General features: G+C 56.0%; 1 protein-coding gene across 1 annotated transcript in view; it reads right to left on the minus strand.

Moving 5' to 3' along the window:
- The window catches only part of LOC125440668 (SWI/SNF complex subunit SMARCC1-like), a 92,660-nt gene that overhangs the window by 30,077 nt on the left and 45,956 nt on the right, over positions 1-16,627 (minus strand). Inside the window, exons 17-20 of the mRNA XM_048510527.1 lie at positions 10,322-10,435; positions 7,895-8,048; positions 6,463-6,576; positions 3,586-3,750 (exon numbers count right to left, since the gene is read on the minus strand). Of these exons, the coding sequence (XP_048366484.1) occupies positions 3,586-3,750; positions 6,463-6,576; positions 7,895-8,048; positions 10,322-10,435 (547 nt within the window). The remainder of the gene's footprint in view (positions 1-3,585; positions 3,751-6,462; positions 6,577-7,894; positions 8,049-10,321; positions 10,436-16,627) is intronic.

Here is a 16,627-nt window from a genome sequence, read left to right on the forward strand (position 1 = left end):
CCCCCCCCCCCCCACCCCCCCCCCCCCCCACCCCCCCCCCCCCCCACCCCCCCCCCCCCCCACCCCCCCCCCCCCCCACCCCCCCCCCCCCCCACCCCCCCCCCCCCCCACCCCCCCCCCCCCCCACCCCCCCCCCCCCCCACCCCCCCCCCCCCCCACCCCCCCCCCCCCCCACCCCCCCCCCCCCCCACCCCCCCCCCCCCCCACCCCCCCCCCCCCCCACCCCCCCCCCCCCCCACCCCCCCCCCCCCCCACCCCCCCCCCCCCCCACCCCCCCCCCCCCCCACCCCCCCCCCCCCCCACCCCCCCCCCCCCCCACCCCCCCCCCCCCCCACCCCCCCCCCCCCCCACCCCCCCCCCCCCCCACCCCCCCCCCCCCCCACCCCCCCCCCCCCCCACCCCCCCCCCCCCCCACCCCCCCCCCCCCCCACCCCCCCCCCCCCCCACCCCCCCCCCCCCCCACCCCCCCCCCCCCCCACCCCCCCCCCCCCCCACCCCCCCCCCCCCCCACCCCCCCCCCCCCCCACCCCCCCCCCCCCCCACCCCCCCCCCCCCCCACCCCCCCCCCCCCCCACCCCCCCCCCCCCCCACCCCCCCCCCCCCCCACCCCCCCCCCCCCCCACCCCCCCCCCCCCCCACCCCCCCCCCCCCCCACCCCCCCCCCCCCCCACCCCCCCCCCCCCCCACCCCCCCCCCCCCCCACCCCCCCCCCCCCCCACCCCCCCCCCCCCCCACCCCCCCCCCCCCCCACCCCCCCCCCCCCCCACCCCCCCCCCCCCCCACCCCCCCCCCCCCCCACCCCCCCCCCCCCCCACCCCCCCCCCCCCCCACCCCCCCCCCCCCCCACCCCCCCCCCCCCCCACCCCCCCCCCCCCCCACCCCCCCCCCCCCCCACCCCCCCCCCCCCCCACCCCCCCCCCCCCCCACCCCCCCCCCCCCCCACCCCCCCCCCCCCCCACCCCCCCCCCCCCCCACCCCCCCCCCCCCCCACCCCCCCCCCCCCCCACCCCCCCCCCCCCCCACCCCCCCCCCCCCCCACCCCCCCCCCCCCCCACCCCCCCCCCCCCCCACCCCCCCCCCCCCCCACCCCCCCCCCCCCCCACCCCCCCCCCCCCCCACCCCCCCCCCCCCCCACCCCCCCCCCCCCCCACCCCCCCCCCCCCCCACCCCCCCCCCCCCCCACCCCCCCCCCCCCCCACCCCCCCCCCCCCCCACCCCCCCCCCCCCCCACCCCCCCCCCCCCCCACCCCCCCCCCCCCCCACCCCCCCCCCCCCCCACCCCCCCCCCCCCCCACCCCCCCCCCCCCCCACCCCCCCCCCCCCCCACCCCCCCCCCCCCCCACCCCCCCCCCCCCCCACCCCCCCCCCCCCCCACCCCCCCCCCCCCCCACCCCCCCCCCCCCCCACCCCCCCCCCCCCCCACCCCCCCCCCCCCCCACCCCCCCCCCCCCCCACCCCCCCCCCCCCCCACCCCCCCCCCCCCCCACCCCCCCCCCCCCCCACCCCCCCCCCCCCCCACCCCCCCCCCCCCCCACCCCCCCCCCCCCCCACCCCCCCCCCCCCCCACCCCCCCCCCCCCCCACCCCCCCCCCCCCCCACCCCCCCCCCCCCCCACCCCCCCCCCCCCCCACCCCCCCCCCCCCCCACCCCCCCCCCCCCCCACCCCCCCCCCCCCCCACCCCCCCCCCCCCCCACCCCCCCCCCCCCCCACCCCCCCCCCCCCCCACCCCCCCCCCCCCCCACCCCCCCCCCCCCCCACCCCCCCCCCCCCCCACCCCCCCCCCCCCCCACCCCCCCCCCCCCCCACCCCCCCCCCCCCCCACCCCCCCCCCCCCCCACCCCCCCCCCCCCCCACCCCCCCCCCCCCCCACCCCCCCCCCCCCCCACCCCCCCCCCCCCCCACCCCCCCCCCCCCCCACCCCCCCCCCCCCCCACCCCCCCCCCCCCCCACCCCCCCCCCCCCCCACCCCCCCCCCCCCCCACCCCCCCCCCCCCCCACCCCCCCCCCCCCCCACCCCCCCCCCCCCCCACCCCCCCCCCCCCCCACCCCCCCCCCCCCCCACCCCCCCCCCCCCCCACCCCCCCCCCCCCCCACCCCCCCCCCCCCCCACCCCCCCCCCCCCCCACCCCCCCCCCCCCCCACCCCCCCCCCCCCCCACCCCCCCCCCCCCCCACCCCCCCCCCCCCCCACCCCCCCCCCCCCCCACCCCCCCCCCCCCCCACCCCCCCCCCCCCCCACCCCCCCCCCCCCCCACCCCCCCCCCCCCCCACCCCCCCCCCCCCCCACCCCCCCCCCCCCCCACCCCCCCCCCCCCCCACCCCCCATGTATGTATGTATGTATGTATGTATGTATGTATGTATGTATGTATGTGTATATATGTATATATGTGTGTGTGTGTATGTATGTATATATGTGTATATATGTATATATGTATATATGTGTATGTATGTATGCATGTATATATATACACACACACACATAAACATATGTTTTAAAACATAAAACATATATATATAAAACATATATATATATATAAAACATATATATGTGTATATATAAAACATATATATATATGTATATATATAAAAACATATATATAAAAACATATTCCAAAACGTCCTCTTGTTAACAGCCTTGCTCAGGTCTTGCAAACTGAGGGCCACTGTGGCTTCCCTGACGGAGTCCCGGCTCCATCCCATGTGGGGGTCTTCCTCTTTTCCTGCAGCCTTCAGCCTTTCCTACCACTACTGTATTTTCCAGTGACTCTTTTGCATTCTCATCATGTGACCAAAGCAGAACAGCTTCAGCTTAGTCATTGTGGCTTTGAGGGGCAGTTCAGGTTTGATTCAATCTAGAACCCACTGATTTGAGGGGTGTGTATGTTTGGCTCAGAAGCAAGTCACTGTTTGTGGTCAGCATGAACTCTTCCCCATCGCTGATTCCTCTAGCAAGTGCCACACTTCCTTTGTGTGTTGTTGCTTCGACTGGCTCCAAAGCCAACTGCAGACCGAGGCCCCTCCCCCAAGTTCTCTGCCATTCTCAGAGCTTTTAGGGAAAGGGGACCTGGGGGTGCCAGTGGACATCCAGTCCAGGGCTGCTTGCAAGAGACCAACAGCAGTTAGTCCCGGTGAACAGATGGGGAAGGGGGGAGGGGGACTGATACTGATATGTGAACTTGCTTCCCCACCATGAAGCAGAAAATCTCGTGACTGCAGAACGGATGCTTTGTTCCATCAGCAACAGTGAAGTTTCACAATGCTGACAATTATGGCTTCCTCTGGCCGCTTCCGGCATTACTGAAAAGCTGTGAGCGTCGTCAGAAGCTCACAAAGAGCCGCCTGGCAAGCGCAACTTCCTTTCCTAGAGTAACACCATCTCAACAAGACTGTTCGCTTTGTCAGCTGTTTTGCCAGGCGGACATTTGCATATTCTGCCAGAAATAGCAGCGTTCAGGATTCTGGAGGTGGAAATGGTGTCACTCTGGAAACCACATCCCCCTGGAAAGAGCTCATTTATTCGGAGGCGCTGTGGCCACCAGCTGCAAACTGCGGGCGCTTCCCAGGAGTATATTCCTTCCACAGACCCTCCAGCCCACTGAGGTCCAGAACCAGACAGCGTTTCCACTTTTGCACAGCAGCTGTTCCCCACCTGCTGCAGGTTCTGATTTTCCACCTTGGCCATTTCTTACCTCGAGCAGAAGCAGAGTCTCCTGTTCTGTCCATTCTCGCCCAGCACTGGCACTTTTGCTCTAGGGAAGAGAAAGAGGAGGCTGTTTACTTCTCTGCCCCAAAGCACAGCAGAGTTAGGTGGCGCCTATCACCAAGCGTGCGCTTCACAGACATAAGAACATTAGAACTAGCCTGCTGGATCAGACCAGAGTCCATCTAGTCCAGCACTCTGCTTCTCACAGTGGCCCACCAGGTGCCTTTGGGAGCTCACCTGCAGGATGTGAAAGCAATGGCCTTAAGAACATAAGAAAGAGCCTGCTAGATTAGACCAGAGTCCATCTAGTCCAGCATTCTGCTACTCGCAGTGGCCCACCAGGTGCCTTTGGGAGCTCACATGCAGGAGGTGAAAGCAATGGCCTTCTGCTGCTGCTGCTGCTGCTCCTGAGCACCTGGTCTGCTAAGGCATTTGCAATCTCAGATCAAGGAGGATCAAGATTGGTAGCCATAGATCGACCTCTGACCGGGCCAGCACAGCAGCCCAAGTGACACAATTCATTTATGTACCAGCAGGAAAGTCATACAACGGGCTCTAGAAAACTGCTGGTGGGTTAACAGCGCCCACCGAGGGGGCCAACCCCTCCTGCCTTTCCTCTCTCCCTGGCCCCAAATCACCAGCTTCATGCTCCTCTTCCCAGATGCGCGCATCAGCACACAGGGGTTAGCTGCACCCACCAAGAGGGGGTGACTTTTCCTCCCCCTGCCTTCCCAGCCCCCTCGGCCCTGTGCCATCAGCTCCTCCTCCTCCTCCTGGATGCATGCATCGCCATGCAACAGTTAATGGCACAGTTGTGGCCACCAACAGCTACAACCCTCCCACGGGGAGCAGCCAATGCCTGCGCCTGCTCCTCCTCAGACAGCTGCAGACGGTACAGTGACTGCAATCATTCAGCAGTGGGGAAAAAGGGCGAGTGCACAAAAGAGGAACTGCCCCATCGCACTGCTTGCTTATCCGTTCTGTGTAAGCCCCCGCCCCCGAGCCACGTGCGTATGGCGATTGGCTGGAAGTGAGTTGTTGCCATTGTGGCCAGCCTTTTATATAATAGGATTACAACATTTATATCCCACCTTTCCTCATGGTTCATGGTGGCTTCCATTAAAAGTTAAAAACATTTCCAGCTGAAGCCACAAATACAATTACAGGTCCCAGATCTCCTCGTTCTCCTCCTCAAAAGATGGCTGCCACTCAAACCCCTCCAATGCCTGGGCAGACAGGCAGGCCTCGCAGTTCCGCCTGAAGATCCCCCAGGAGCCCTTCCCCCCACCCCTTCACAGAGAACCCACCCCAGAGAACCGGAGGGGCCAAGATGGAAACATCCTGGCCTCTGGTTGGTGCCAGGTGGGTCACCTGGAATGGTGGAGGGGCCCCAGCACTGAAGGCTGGGAAAGGCCACAAGAGGAACCTCCAGCAACATGGTGTGTGATGCAGGGTGGCTTTGAAGCACCCAACGCAGACTGACCAGGATCTCACCAACTCTAATAAGTGACGATGGGCATGAGCGGAACAGGGGCCCAGGGGAAGCCTAGATAAAGTCACTGAGCTGCAACATGGTCGGGGGGTGAAGGCACAGCAACATGGCCGGCTGCTAATCGCAAGCTCCTTCCACACATGCAGAATAACGCACTTTCAACCCACATTCAATGCACTTTGCAGCTGGATTGGAAGTAGGGGTGGGTAGCGTGGTGGCCAAGTTTGCAGATGATACCAAATTATGTAGTGTGGTGAGAACCGCAAAGGATTGCGAAGAGCTCCAAGCGGACCTTGATAAATTAGGTGAGTGGGCTAAGAAATGGCAAATGCAGTTCAATGTAGCAAAATGTAAAGTGATGCACATAGGGGCAAAAAATCCAAACTTCACATACATGCTACAGGGGTCAGTGCTATCAGTCACAGACCAGGAAAGGGATTTGGGCGTCTTAGTTGATAGTTCCATGGGAATGTCAACTCAATGAAGAATGGGGGGGAAGAATGGGGGGAAGAATTAGGACTAATAAAAGGAAAACACTTCTTCACGCAACGTGTGATTGGTGTTTGGAATATGCTGCCACAGGAGGTGGTGATGGCCACTAACCAGGATAGCTTTAAAAGGGGCTTGGACAGATTTATGGAGAAGTCGATTTATGGCTACCAATCTGGATCCTCTTTGATCTGAGATTGCAAATGCCTTAACAGTCCAGGTGCTCGGGAGCAGCAGCAGCAGCAGAAGGCCCTTGCTTTCACATCCTGCAGGTGAGCTCCCAAAGGCACCTGGTGGGCCACTGCGAGTAGCAGAGAGCTGGACTAGATGGACTTTGGTCTGATCCAGCTGACTTGTTCTTATGTTCTTCTTATGTTCTTATGCATTATTCTGCATGTGCGGAAAGGGCCCTACCGGCCCAAGAGACAGCAGTCTGAGGGACTTTTTAAAATGGCAACAAAAGTCCCAGAGTTCTTGGCAGGCATTTCAGAAAGGCTCAGCTCTCACGTAAAATAACCATTAAAAGCCTCAAAACCAGCTGCCATCCTCAGTGTTTACTCAGCTGCTACCAACCCAGACACTGAGTGGCAGCTGTTCCGAACCAAATAGGAAAGACTTAAGAATTTGAATGTACAAATGCCCAAAATGGCTTACAGCACACAACCCCAGGAGAAAGAGAGGGCCCGAAAAGCGGAAATCAGCCTCCACTCAAGAAAACCTTGTTCAAATGAACACAAAAAAAAACCATTCTGGAAGAAAGGTAACCGAACTCCTCACCTTGGCTAAGGTCTTCTTGGAGTATACATCTGTGCGAAGCCCAAAGTTCTGCAGATCAGTCGGCTTTTCCTTATTTTTTTCAGGGAAATTCAACATCTGCTGAGCAGCTGGGATCTAGGGAAAGAAGTGCAAAGTGACCAGAACAGGAAAGAAGCTGTGAAAACATCACAAACAAATGTGATGACAGCCTATCAAACCCTTGAGATCATGATGCTGAATGCTAGAAGCTTGCTAGGAATACTCTAGAGCAGGGGTGGCCAACCTATGGCACTCCAGATGTTCATGGACTGCAATCGGCCATGCAGAAAGGGGCTGATGGGAACTGTAGTCTACCGTATATACCGGCGTATAAGACGACTGGGTGTATAAGACGACCCCCCCCCCACTTTTCCAGTTAAAATATAGAGTTTGGGATATACTCGCCATATAAGAGTACCCGGCGTATAAGACGACCCCACACTTTACAGATGATTTCCCAGGGTTCAAAAGTAGTCTTATACGCCAGTATATACAGTATGAACATCTGGAGTGCCATAGGTTGGCCACCCCTGCTCTAGAGCAGCATTTCCCCCCCAAGTCCAGGTAATCAGAACCACCTCTTCCACCTCAGTGGAACCTCAACAGGGTATAACGCTACGGAGTCCACCCTCCAGAGCAGCCATTTTCTTCAAGGGAACTGACTTCTGCAGTCTGGAGATTGGTTGTCATTCTGGGAGACCTTCAGGCCCCACCTGGAGGTTGGCAACTCTACTCGAAACATGTATGAGGGCTGCCAAGACCTTAAGAACATAAGAACATAAGAACAAGCCAGCTGGATCAGACCAAAGTCCATCTAGTCCAGCTCTCTGCTACTCGCAGTGGCCCACCAGGTGCCTTTGGGAGCTCACACTGTCCTTATCCACACTCACCTTATCCACACTGTCCAGCTCGTTCTGGCTGGGATGGCCTTTCCAGAGACACAGGCAAGATCGTTCCCTTGCTCTTCTACTTAAGATCCTTTTAACTGGAGATGCCAGGGACTGAATATGACGAGGCAGTGTGGCATAGTGGTTAAGAGCAGGTGCACTCTAATCTGGAGAGCTGGGTTGGATTCCTCACTCTGCCACTTGAGCTGTGGAGGCTGATCTGGTGAACCAGATTAGCTTGTGCACTCCAACACATGCCAGCTGGGTGAACTTGGGTTAGTCACAGTTCTTCGGAGCACTCTCAGCCCCACCCACCTCACAAGTTTTTTTTGGAGGGGGGGAACAGAGAGATAAAATTCTTCATAACAGCTGTCAGGTGGTCCCACACAGAACTGACTGAAGCTGCAGAAACTTCTTACACAACAAACCAGACAAAGGCAAGTGAGACGGGGAGAAAAATCATCCAAGGTTCAGACAGGTTGATGCACAGGCCAGGCTGTTATGAGCCATGGCTTGGGGGCCTTTACCTGAGGTACACGAAGATGAAGCGGCATGAGCCCGGAAGGCGTGTCAGCAAGCACGTTGAAATGAGGGGTGGGAGGAGGGCCCATGGCCATGGGCCGACTTTCCGGGTCCACTTGATAATTAATGAGCCCCCACTGCTCCAGGAAGGCATGGACTCTGGAAGGCAATCAGAAAGGAGGCCTTGGGAACGGTGCTTTGCAAATAACAATCTCCTGGCGGTCCTTGGCCCAAAACCTAACTATCTGTCGTGGACCAGCGTCAGGGCTTTTACAGTCTTGGCTTCAGCCTGGTGGAACTCTGGGTCAAAAAGGATCCAGCCCACTGTGAGACCTTGTGCAGTTCTGCAGAGCGAGAAGCCGCCTACGAGGCTTTCAGCAATAGCCGTTGCCTCCTAAACTCCGGCTATAGCCAGATAAGAATAAAAATAAAAAATAAAAAACACCAGAGGCAGTGAAAGCCACTGTGACTGCACTCCCTAAGGCAGGAAACAAAACTGGCGAGAGGAGGACACGGACAAGGCACAGAGGGAATTTTGGGAAATTTATTCAAATCCCTGCCTCCCTGATTGGTGGATTAGCAAGAACCCAGATGTTCCCTCGCTCAATGGAGATGTTCTACCAGGCTAATGGTTGAAGACAGCCGTGGCTCCCTTCGCTGGCCTTCCTTTCCCTAAACCTCGTGTCTCTTCCCTGATCCTATCTCATGCCCAACCATCAACCTTTCCAGGCAGGGCTCTTCTCTGATCTTCAAAATGGCCACGTCATCTGTGGACCACACCTCAGGGCACCATCACTGCGCATCACTATTTAAGGGTTAAATTAAATGGTATTTTAATAGTAATTTTATGCTGTTAGCCAGCCCGAGTCCAGCTTTAGTTGGGAAGAGCAGGATAAAAATATAGTAATAATTAAGTAAAAATAACAATAAAACCCGCCTGTGAAAAATCTCACCCATGTTTTTAGCCAGGCTGCTCTGGGCTGAGTAACTATAGCATGTTGACTAAGTACAGGATGGATACAGACGGACAAGGAGAGAATGGAAGGGTGGGAGGGTGGGAGTGGAAGCCACATTTCTAAAAAATCAAGAAGCTGGCAAGGTTCTCAAAAGCCACAGAAGTGGGAGACGGAGAGTGCCCAACCTATGAGCATCTGGGTGCTGGGCGCTACACCGCTTTTTCCCACCCAGGCTTTCAACTGAAATGTTACCCCATCTTTTGGTAGATGACTGACCTTTGCCCTCCTGCCCAATCGCCGCTTTTATGACTCTTGTGTTTCCACATGGAAACTGGGGGTGAACTCGTGGGTGGGGATTCGGCTGGGTTTTATCATTTCAGCGGAGAGGTGTCTGAAATATGTATTCTTCATTGTTTTAACTGAGCGAGATGTCACGATCCAAAAAGAATGGGGGCTGGACAGCAGCACCACTGCCCTCCCTTTCGTTGCCATGGGGATGACTAGGGACAGCTGCCCAGAGGGCTGTAATAGGGTTGCCAAGCCACGCCACTCCGTGCGTGCCACCATTTATGTGTTTGAATTCAAGGCTGCCCTTCCCCGAAGGGGCTCGGGGCTGCTTACAGCAAACTGGTCACAGTAGGACAAAACAATAAAATCAATAAATAACAGTCCAATAATACCTCAGGGCACCTTATAACATTCGAAGGGTGAAATAACTCAATGCCAACCCCCACACTAAAACGTTCATCAGTCATGTTGGAGAGAGGACAAGGAGAGCAGGGAAGGGAATAAGGAGGCCGGCCAGCTAGGAATCGTTGAAGTCCTCAGCCACAGGCCTGGTGGAGCAGCTCCCTCGTACTAGGCCCGTGGTGGCGAACCTATGGCACGGGTGCCAGAGGTGGCACTCAGAGCTCTCTCTGTGGGCACGCACGCACAGAGTTCATCATGTGGGGGGGAAATCTCCCCCCACACATCTAGGCTGCCCTGGGCTGCTGGACTTGATGTGCATGCACCTCAGCGAGCAGGGAGGACTTGGCTGGCGGGCCTGGTGCCTGTGCTCCAGGAGGCTGCTGCTCTGGGGTGGGGGTGGGGGGGCAGAGGCAGCAGAGATGCTTGAGAGGTGCAGAGTGGCGCATGTGGGACTTGCTGGAGGCTACAAAAGGCTGGCCCCTGCTCAAGGGGGTTAGTCAGATTAAATTCTTGCTTTGGCACTTTGCGATAAATAAGTAGGTTTTGGGTTGCTATTTGGGCACTCGGTCTCAAAAAGGTTCGCCACCACTGTACTAGGCCCTGCAAAACTGCCTGTAGACCCAGAGGGCGTGGCCTCGCTCAGCAGAGAGTTCCAGGAGGCTGGGACCCGGGCCAAGGAGGACAGCCACGAACACTCTTCCCCACAGCTTCCCCAGTCCGGCTGGGCAGAAGGATTTTTAGCTTGGACGATCGTGGCGTGGAAGAGGCCGTCTCCCGCTGGCTCACCTCATCACCGCACAGACGTCCCCAGTCAAGTTCCTTCTGCAGGCAGTGCTGGTCAGGTACTCTTGCGGGTTTAAACGATAGGTGTCGATCATGAAGTTGCGGTAGGCTAAGAATCTGGAAAGAAATCCACGGACACGTCAGGGACGCGCTTCCCCACAACGCACTGCTTGGGGCAAAGCCACGCGTTCCCTCCCTCCTTCCAGGCAACCAGGCCAGATGTCTCTCGTTCCCAGACTGCAGTGCCAACTGCAGCTTGTGTTTGCCACAGTGACCTTCCTCCAATTCAAGTGGCAGACAAACTGGATTTGCCTCTTTGGTTTCCTGAAGCTCTGAGAAGAAGCCAAGCCACACAATTCAGACACGAGAGAATACCCTGTTTCCCCGAAAATAAGACATCCTCTGAAAATAAGACGTAGAAGAGATTTTGCTGAAATCTATATATATAAAAAGCTAACCGTGACTTTGTTAGTCACGCTCTAACTCAGGAACCGCTGGAGCAATCGCCCTGAAATTTTCAGGGACCGTTGCTCATCCGTGCGAGCATGTTTTCCACTACTCCAACGTAAACTACTCCAGGTAAACATGCTCACCAGGGGTGTGGATCTGTGCGCATGAGCCTCACCTCAAAAGCCCTGAAGACAGCCAGCGCGCCAGTGCCAGAACCAGGTGCAAATGATGGCCCGGAAGGAGGAAGCCAGCCCGGCAGCCGTCGAAAGAAGCCAGGGACCAGCCGATTGCGACCCATCCCGGCCCCGAGCACATTGGGGCCGGGACGGGGGGTGGGGGGACTAACAGCTCAGCCGCCCGCCACCTGAGGAACCCACACCCGAAGGGACGCGACGAGGAACTGCCCTGCCCGCTGCTGGGAAACACGCCACAGCAATGCGTGGCCGGGTACACTAGTGCTAAATATAAAGCATCCCCCGAAAGTAAGACGTAGCAAAGTTTTTGTTTGGAAGCGTGCCCGTCGAACAGAACACCAGAGCATGCAACTGTGGAGCGGAAAAAATAATACATCCCCTGAAAATAAGACATAGCGCATCTTGGGGAGCAAAAATTAATATAAGACACTGTCTTATTTTCGGGAAAACATGGTAGCTCCGTTGCAGGAGCACCTCACAGCCAGCCAAATGTAGAATACACGCCCCCCCCCCCCCAAATTGATGGGACACAGGATTGCACAGAACTTGCCGTCTCCCCTTCGCAAACAAGGAGGAAAAGGTTTTGCACACGGTGGGCTGCTGGGGCCCCATCCCATTTCATCTGCAGGAAAGGGCGTGGCGTGCATACACCTGAGGAGAGAAGACCTGCAGGGAAGCCCAGAAGGGAAACTTCCAGAAGCCAAGAGAAAGGAAAATGCTGACTTGCTTTCTGAAGTCACTGGTAGCCATTCCCCTGTGAGGGCTGGAAAGCACAAACCACAAAGGAAAGGCTCCCAAACGCTTCTGTGTCCTGTGGGAGAAATCAATGATTCCTCTCCTGAACAGTCAGTGGGCGAAACACGCCACTAGAAACTCTTGGCTGAGAGCCCTGCGCCTCTTCCCACCTTCTTCAATGGGCCTACCGCTCCTAAAGGACTGTCACGAAGGTCCACAGATTTCTTGCGTTGTAGGAAACATGCTGATAGCTTGTACTGTCAAGAAAAGGTGATGCTATCTGGCAACAGAAGAGGGGGGCTCTCTCAAATCAACACCCCTCTTTAGGACCAAGTGCAGAAACCTTGCTTTATTCATTCATTTATTTTATTCAATTTACTATCCCGCCCTTTCCAGGGAAAGGCCAGGCTCAGGGCGGCTAGCAACCTTTACATGGCAATATTTAGCCCAGGGGTAGGAAACCTGCGGCTCGAGATCCGCATGCGGCTCTTCTGCCCTTGCACTGTGGCTCCACGAGCCGAGCCACCGGCCCCATCCTTGCCCGCCCTGCAAACCAGCAGAGCTGAGCGCACCTCTTACCCACAGTCGGCTGGAGCCCGCGCCCGCGGAGCTTCCCCACTCGCCAGCTCCCGTTGGAGCGCAGCTGACTTTCCCGGCAGCCAGCAAGGTCGAGCCTTGACTTCATCCTTGCCCACCATACAAGGCAGCAGAAGTGGCGCATCTATCTGAGTTCTCAGAATGAGCGGAGTAAAAGGTTAAAAAAACCCTATATATATAGTGTTATCTTTATTTTAAATGTCAAAAATTATTTGCGGCTCCAAGTGTTTTCTTTTCCCGTGGAAAACGGGTCCAAATGGCTCTTTGAGTGTTAAAGGTTCCCTACCCAACTTAGCCTCTACTAGGAATGACAATTGAGCTTTTTAAACTGCTGGGTATGTGGCAGCACTTAGATGGCAGTGACCATATTCTCCTGGATTTGTTTTAGAGTGGAAAGGGGATGCCAAGTGTGGTCAGACATGCTTTCTAGATCTTAAGAAAGCTGGTTTCAGTAAACTTAGGAAACTACAGGGTGTGATTCCGTGGTTAAGAATACTAAAAGAGAAGGGAGTGCAGGATAGATAGGGAGTTTCTGAAAAGTGAGATCTAGAAGGCACAATTTCCTACAGTTCCAATGAGGAGGAAAAATGGGAGGTGTCTAAGGAAACCAGGATGGCTGTCTAAAGACCTTTCAACTGAGCTAAGATTTAGAAGAAGAAGAAGAAGAGGAGGAGGAGGAGGAGGAGGAGGAGGAGGAGGAGGAGGAGTTTGGATTTATATCCCCCCCCTTTCTCTCCTGCAGGAGACTCAAAGGGGCTGAAAATCTCCTTGCCCTTCCCCCCTCACAACAAACACCCCGTGAGGTAGGTGGGGCTGAGAGAGCTCTGAGAAGCTGTGACTAGCCCAAGGTCACCCAGCTGGCGTGTGTGGGAGTACACAGGCTAATCTGAATTCCCCAGATAAGCCTCCACAGCTCAGGCGGCAGAGCGGGGAATCAAACCCGGTTCCTCCAGATTAGATACACGAGCTCTTAACCTCCTACACCACTGGGGCATGTACAAGAAATGGGAAAGGGGGAAATCATCAAAGAGGAATTCAAACAAGAGAGGTAGAGAGGAAGTTTGAAAAGCTAAAGCGCAGAATGAGCTCAGGCTTGCCAGGGAGGTTAAAAACAATTTAAAAGGCTTTTTTTGGTTAGGCACACAGCCAAAGGAAGAAAAAAGATACAATAGAGTCACTGCATGGAGAAGATGGTTAAATGCCAACAGGAGCTGGAGAAAAGGCAGAACTACTCAACACCTTCTTTGCCTCAGACTTTTCCCTAAAGGATAACAGTGCTCAACCAGAGGGAAATGGAACAGAAGATGCAGTAGGGGAAATTTGGCACAGAATAAAGAGTTAGTACAGGAACACCCGGCTACTTTAAATGAATTCGAATCTCCAGGGCCTGATGAACTGCATCCCAGGGTATTAAAAGAACTGGCAGAAGTAATCTCAGAACCACTGGCTACAATCTTTGAGAACTTCTGGGGAACTGGAAAAGTTTAAGGCTGGAGGAGGGCTAATGTCGTCCGCATTTTCAAAAAGGGGGGGGGTGGAAGAGGACTCAAACAATGATCGCCCTGTCAGCCCGACATCAATACCAGAAAAGATTCTGGAGCAAATCATTAAACAGACAGACTGAAAGCACTTAGAAGAAAATGTCACAATCACTCATGGTTAACATGGGTTTCTAAAAAAAAAAAAAGTCATGTCCTGCCAGACTAATCTTATCTCTCTCTCTCTTTTGATGCAGTGACAAGTTTGGTAGAAGAAGAGAATGCTGTGAATGTAGCATACCTTGACTTTCATAAGGCCTTTGATAAGGTCCCCCATGACATTTTTGCAAGCAAATTAGTGGGCTAGACAATAGTACTGTTAGATAGATTTGTATTTGGTTGAGTGACTGAACCAAAAGGGTATTCACCAATGGCTCCTCTTCATCCTGGAGAGAAGTGACTAGTGGTGTGCCACAGGATTCTGTCCTGGGCCCAGTGCTATTCGATATTTTTATCAATGACTTGAATTGACTTGAATGACAGACTAGAGGGCATGCCAATCAAATTTGCAGATGACACGAAATTAGGAGAGGAATTAACACCCCAGAGAACAGGGTCAGATTTCAAAATGACCTGGACAGATTGGAGAGCTGATCCAAAACTAACAAAATGAATTTCAACAGAGATAAACGTAAGATACGAAGGCAGAAAAAATTACACCTGTGTCCAGTTCTGGGCACTGCAATTCAAGAAGGATATTGACAAGGTGGAACGGGTGCAGAGGAGGGTGACCAACACAGTAAAAGCTCTGGAAGTCAAGTCCTACGAGGAGCAGATTAGGGCTGGGTATGTTTAGCCTGGAGAAGAGAAGGTTAAGAGGGGACATGATAGCGATGTTTAAATATTTCAAGGGATGTCATGTTGAAGATGGAACAGGCTTGTTTTCTGCTGCTCCAGAGACTAGGACACGGAGTAATGGATTCAAAGTGCAGGAAAAGAGATTGCATCTAAGGGCTGTTCTGACAGTGGAATGGGGGGGGGGGGGTTGGAGTCTCCTTTTTTTAGAGGTTTTTAAACAGAGGCTGGATGGCCATCTGTCAGGAGAGCTTAATTGCGTATTCCGGCATGGCAGGGGGTTGGACTTGATGGCCCTTAGGGTCTCTTCTAACTGTGATTCTATGATCCTTGGACATTCCCACCTGGAGGGCGGGGGGGAAGAGGCCTGCCTGTTGAGATGCACCAGAGAGCACACTGATAAAGGTCTTTTGTCTAACTAGGGTTCCTCGATGTGGTGCCCGTGATCACTATGGCAACTGCCAGTATTTCTGTTGGTTATTTCAGAAACGGGCAGGGCCGTTGTCAGGCAGGGTTTGCCGCTGGCTTCCCTCCTCAAGTGAAAGAGTTTTCCACCGGAGAATGAGGAGGACGGGTGAGCTGCTGAGCTGTCCTTAGTGAGTGTGTGTTTCCACCCTCCCTTCGGGATTCGTCTTTTCCCAGGGCACGGGAGGAGGGAGGCATTCCATTGGGTCCTGCCACCGGAGGCAGCCATTTTGGGTTTGGCTCTGCTTCTGTGCAAGCCATTTTAAAGTGACGTTTACCACCCCCTAGTTAAATTCCAAAGGTGCCCTCAAAAAGGTTGGGCAGCCCTGCTCCAAAGCCCCCTCACACCCATGGAGAGGAGGAACGGACTCCTCAGTAACTCCGTTGCAAACCCAGGGAACAGCAAAACTCTCCCGCTCAGCCTTTGTTGAAGTAGCTCTTATCACTTCAGCCAGGGGGTCTGTGGGTGGGAAAGGCTGGCCCCAAGGCAGGGGTCTGCAACCTACAGCTCTCCAGATGTTCATGGACTACAATTCCCATAAGCCCAATTGGCCATTGTGGCAGGGGCTGATGGGAATTGTAGTCCATAAACATCTGGAGAGCCGCAGGTTGCAGACCTCTGGCTTAAGCTGTCCCACTGCCTTTTCATGGCATCCATTTCACGCCCCCGCTCCAAAGGCTCACCTGTGCACACGCAGCCAAAGTGCAAACTCCCCAACTGGAAACAAGAAATAGTTTGCTTCAGCCAATCCTGCAGTGGATCTTAAGCTCTGCACAACATCAGACAAATACCAAAACTCCCCTCTTCAAATCATACACACACCCCTGTGTATCTGACAACAGCAGGCCCCTGCATGACAATGGCTGTGGTGTCTTTTTAGCTTTCGGACAAGCACACGGAAAATCCGGCAAATTCCTCGCATCAGCAGATCTTGGCTGAAAGCTGCACCCTGATGGGTGGCCGCAACAGAAATGAGCAGCACCCCACCACAGCTGAGCAACTGCAGTAACTGAGCTGTGCAGTTGGCACGAGCCACGTAGACCCGGGGCTGGTTTGTGCGACCATAAGCAATTCCTGGGTAACCTGTTAACGAGCTGTTGCAGGATACCCTGAGTTCAGACAAGGTCCCAAGAGCAACACAAAGCACCATTTGTTTCTGTGAATATGGAAGGTTACGGCCCCAGCCAATATCCCCGCCCCCCCTCCACATTTTTCTATGCTGAATTTGTAAGGGGAGATATCCAATTGGGATATTCAGCAGGATAAATGTAACCCACCACCAGAGAGCAAGTAGGGGGGGGGGAGCCTTTGCACAAGTGAGATCAGGCACTATTTTTGCGCAGATCAGGTGCAAAGACTGCATAACTGAGCTTGGCAGATGCATCAAGCAGGAATGACTCAACTCCCTAATAACAGGTATGAAACTGTGTCCAAAATACAGACACTTGGGAATTTGAATCATGGAAGTCTCCGCGAGAAAGGTGGACTGTAAACAAAGGATATTTATTTATTTATTTATTTATTTATACTTTGG

This window comes from Sphaerodactylus townsendi, linkage group LG11 (assembly GCF_021028975.2).
Source record: "Sphaerodactylus townsendi isolate TG3544 linkage group LG11, MPM_Stown_v2.3, whole genome shotgun sequence".
Taxonomy (NCBI): Eukaryota; Metazoa; Chordata; class Lepidosauria; order Squamata; family Sphaerodactylidae; genus Sphaerodactylus; species Sphaerodactylus townsendi.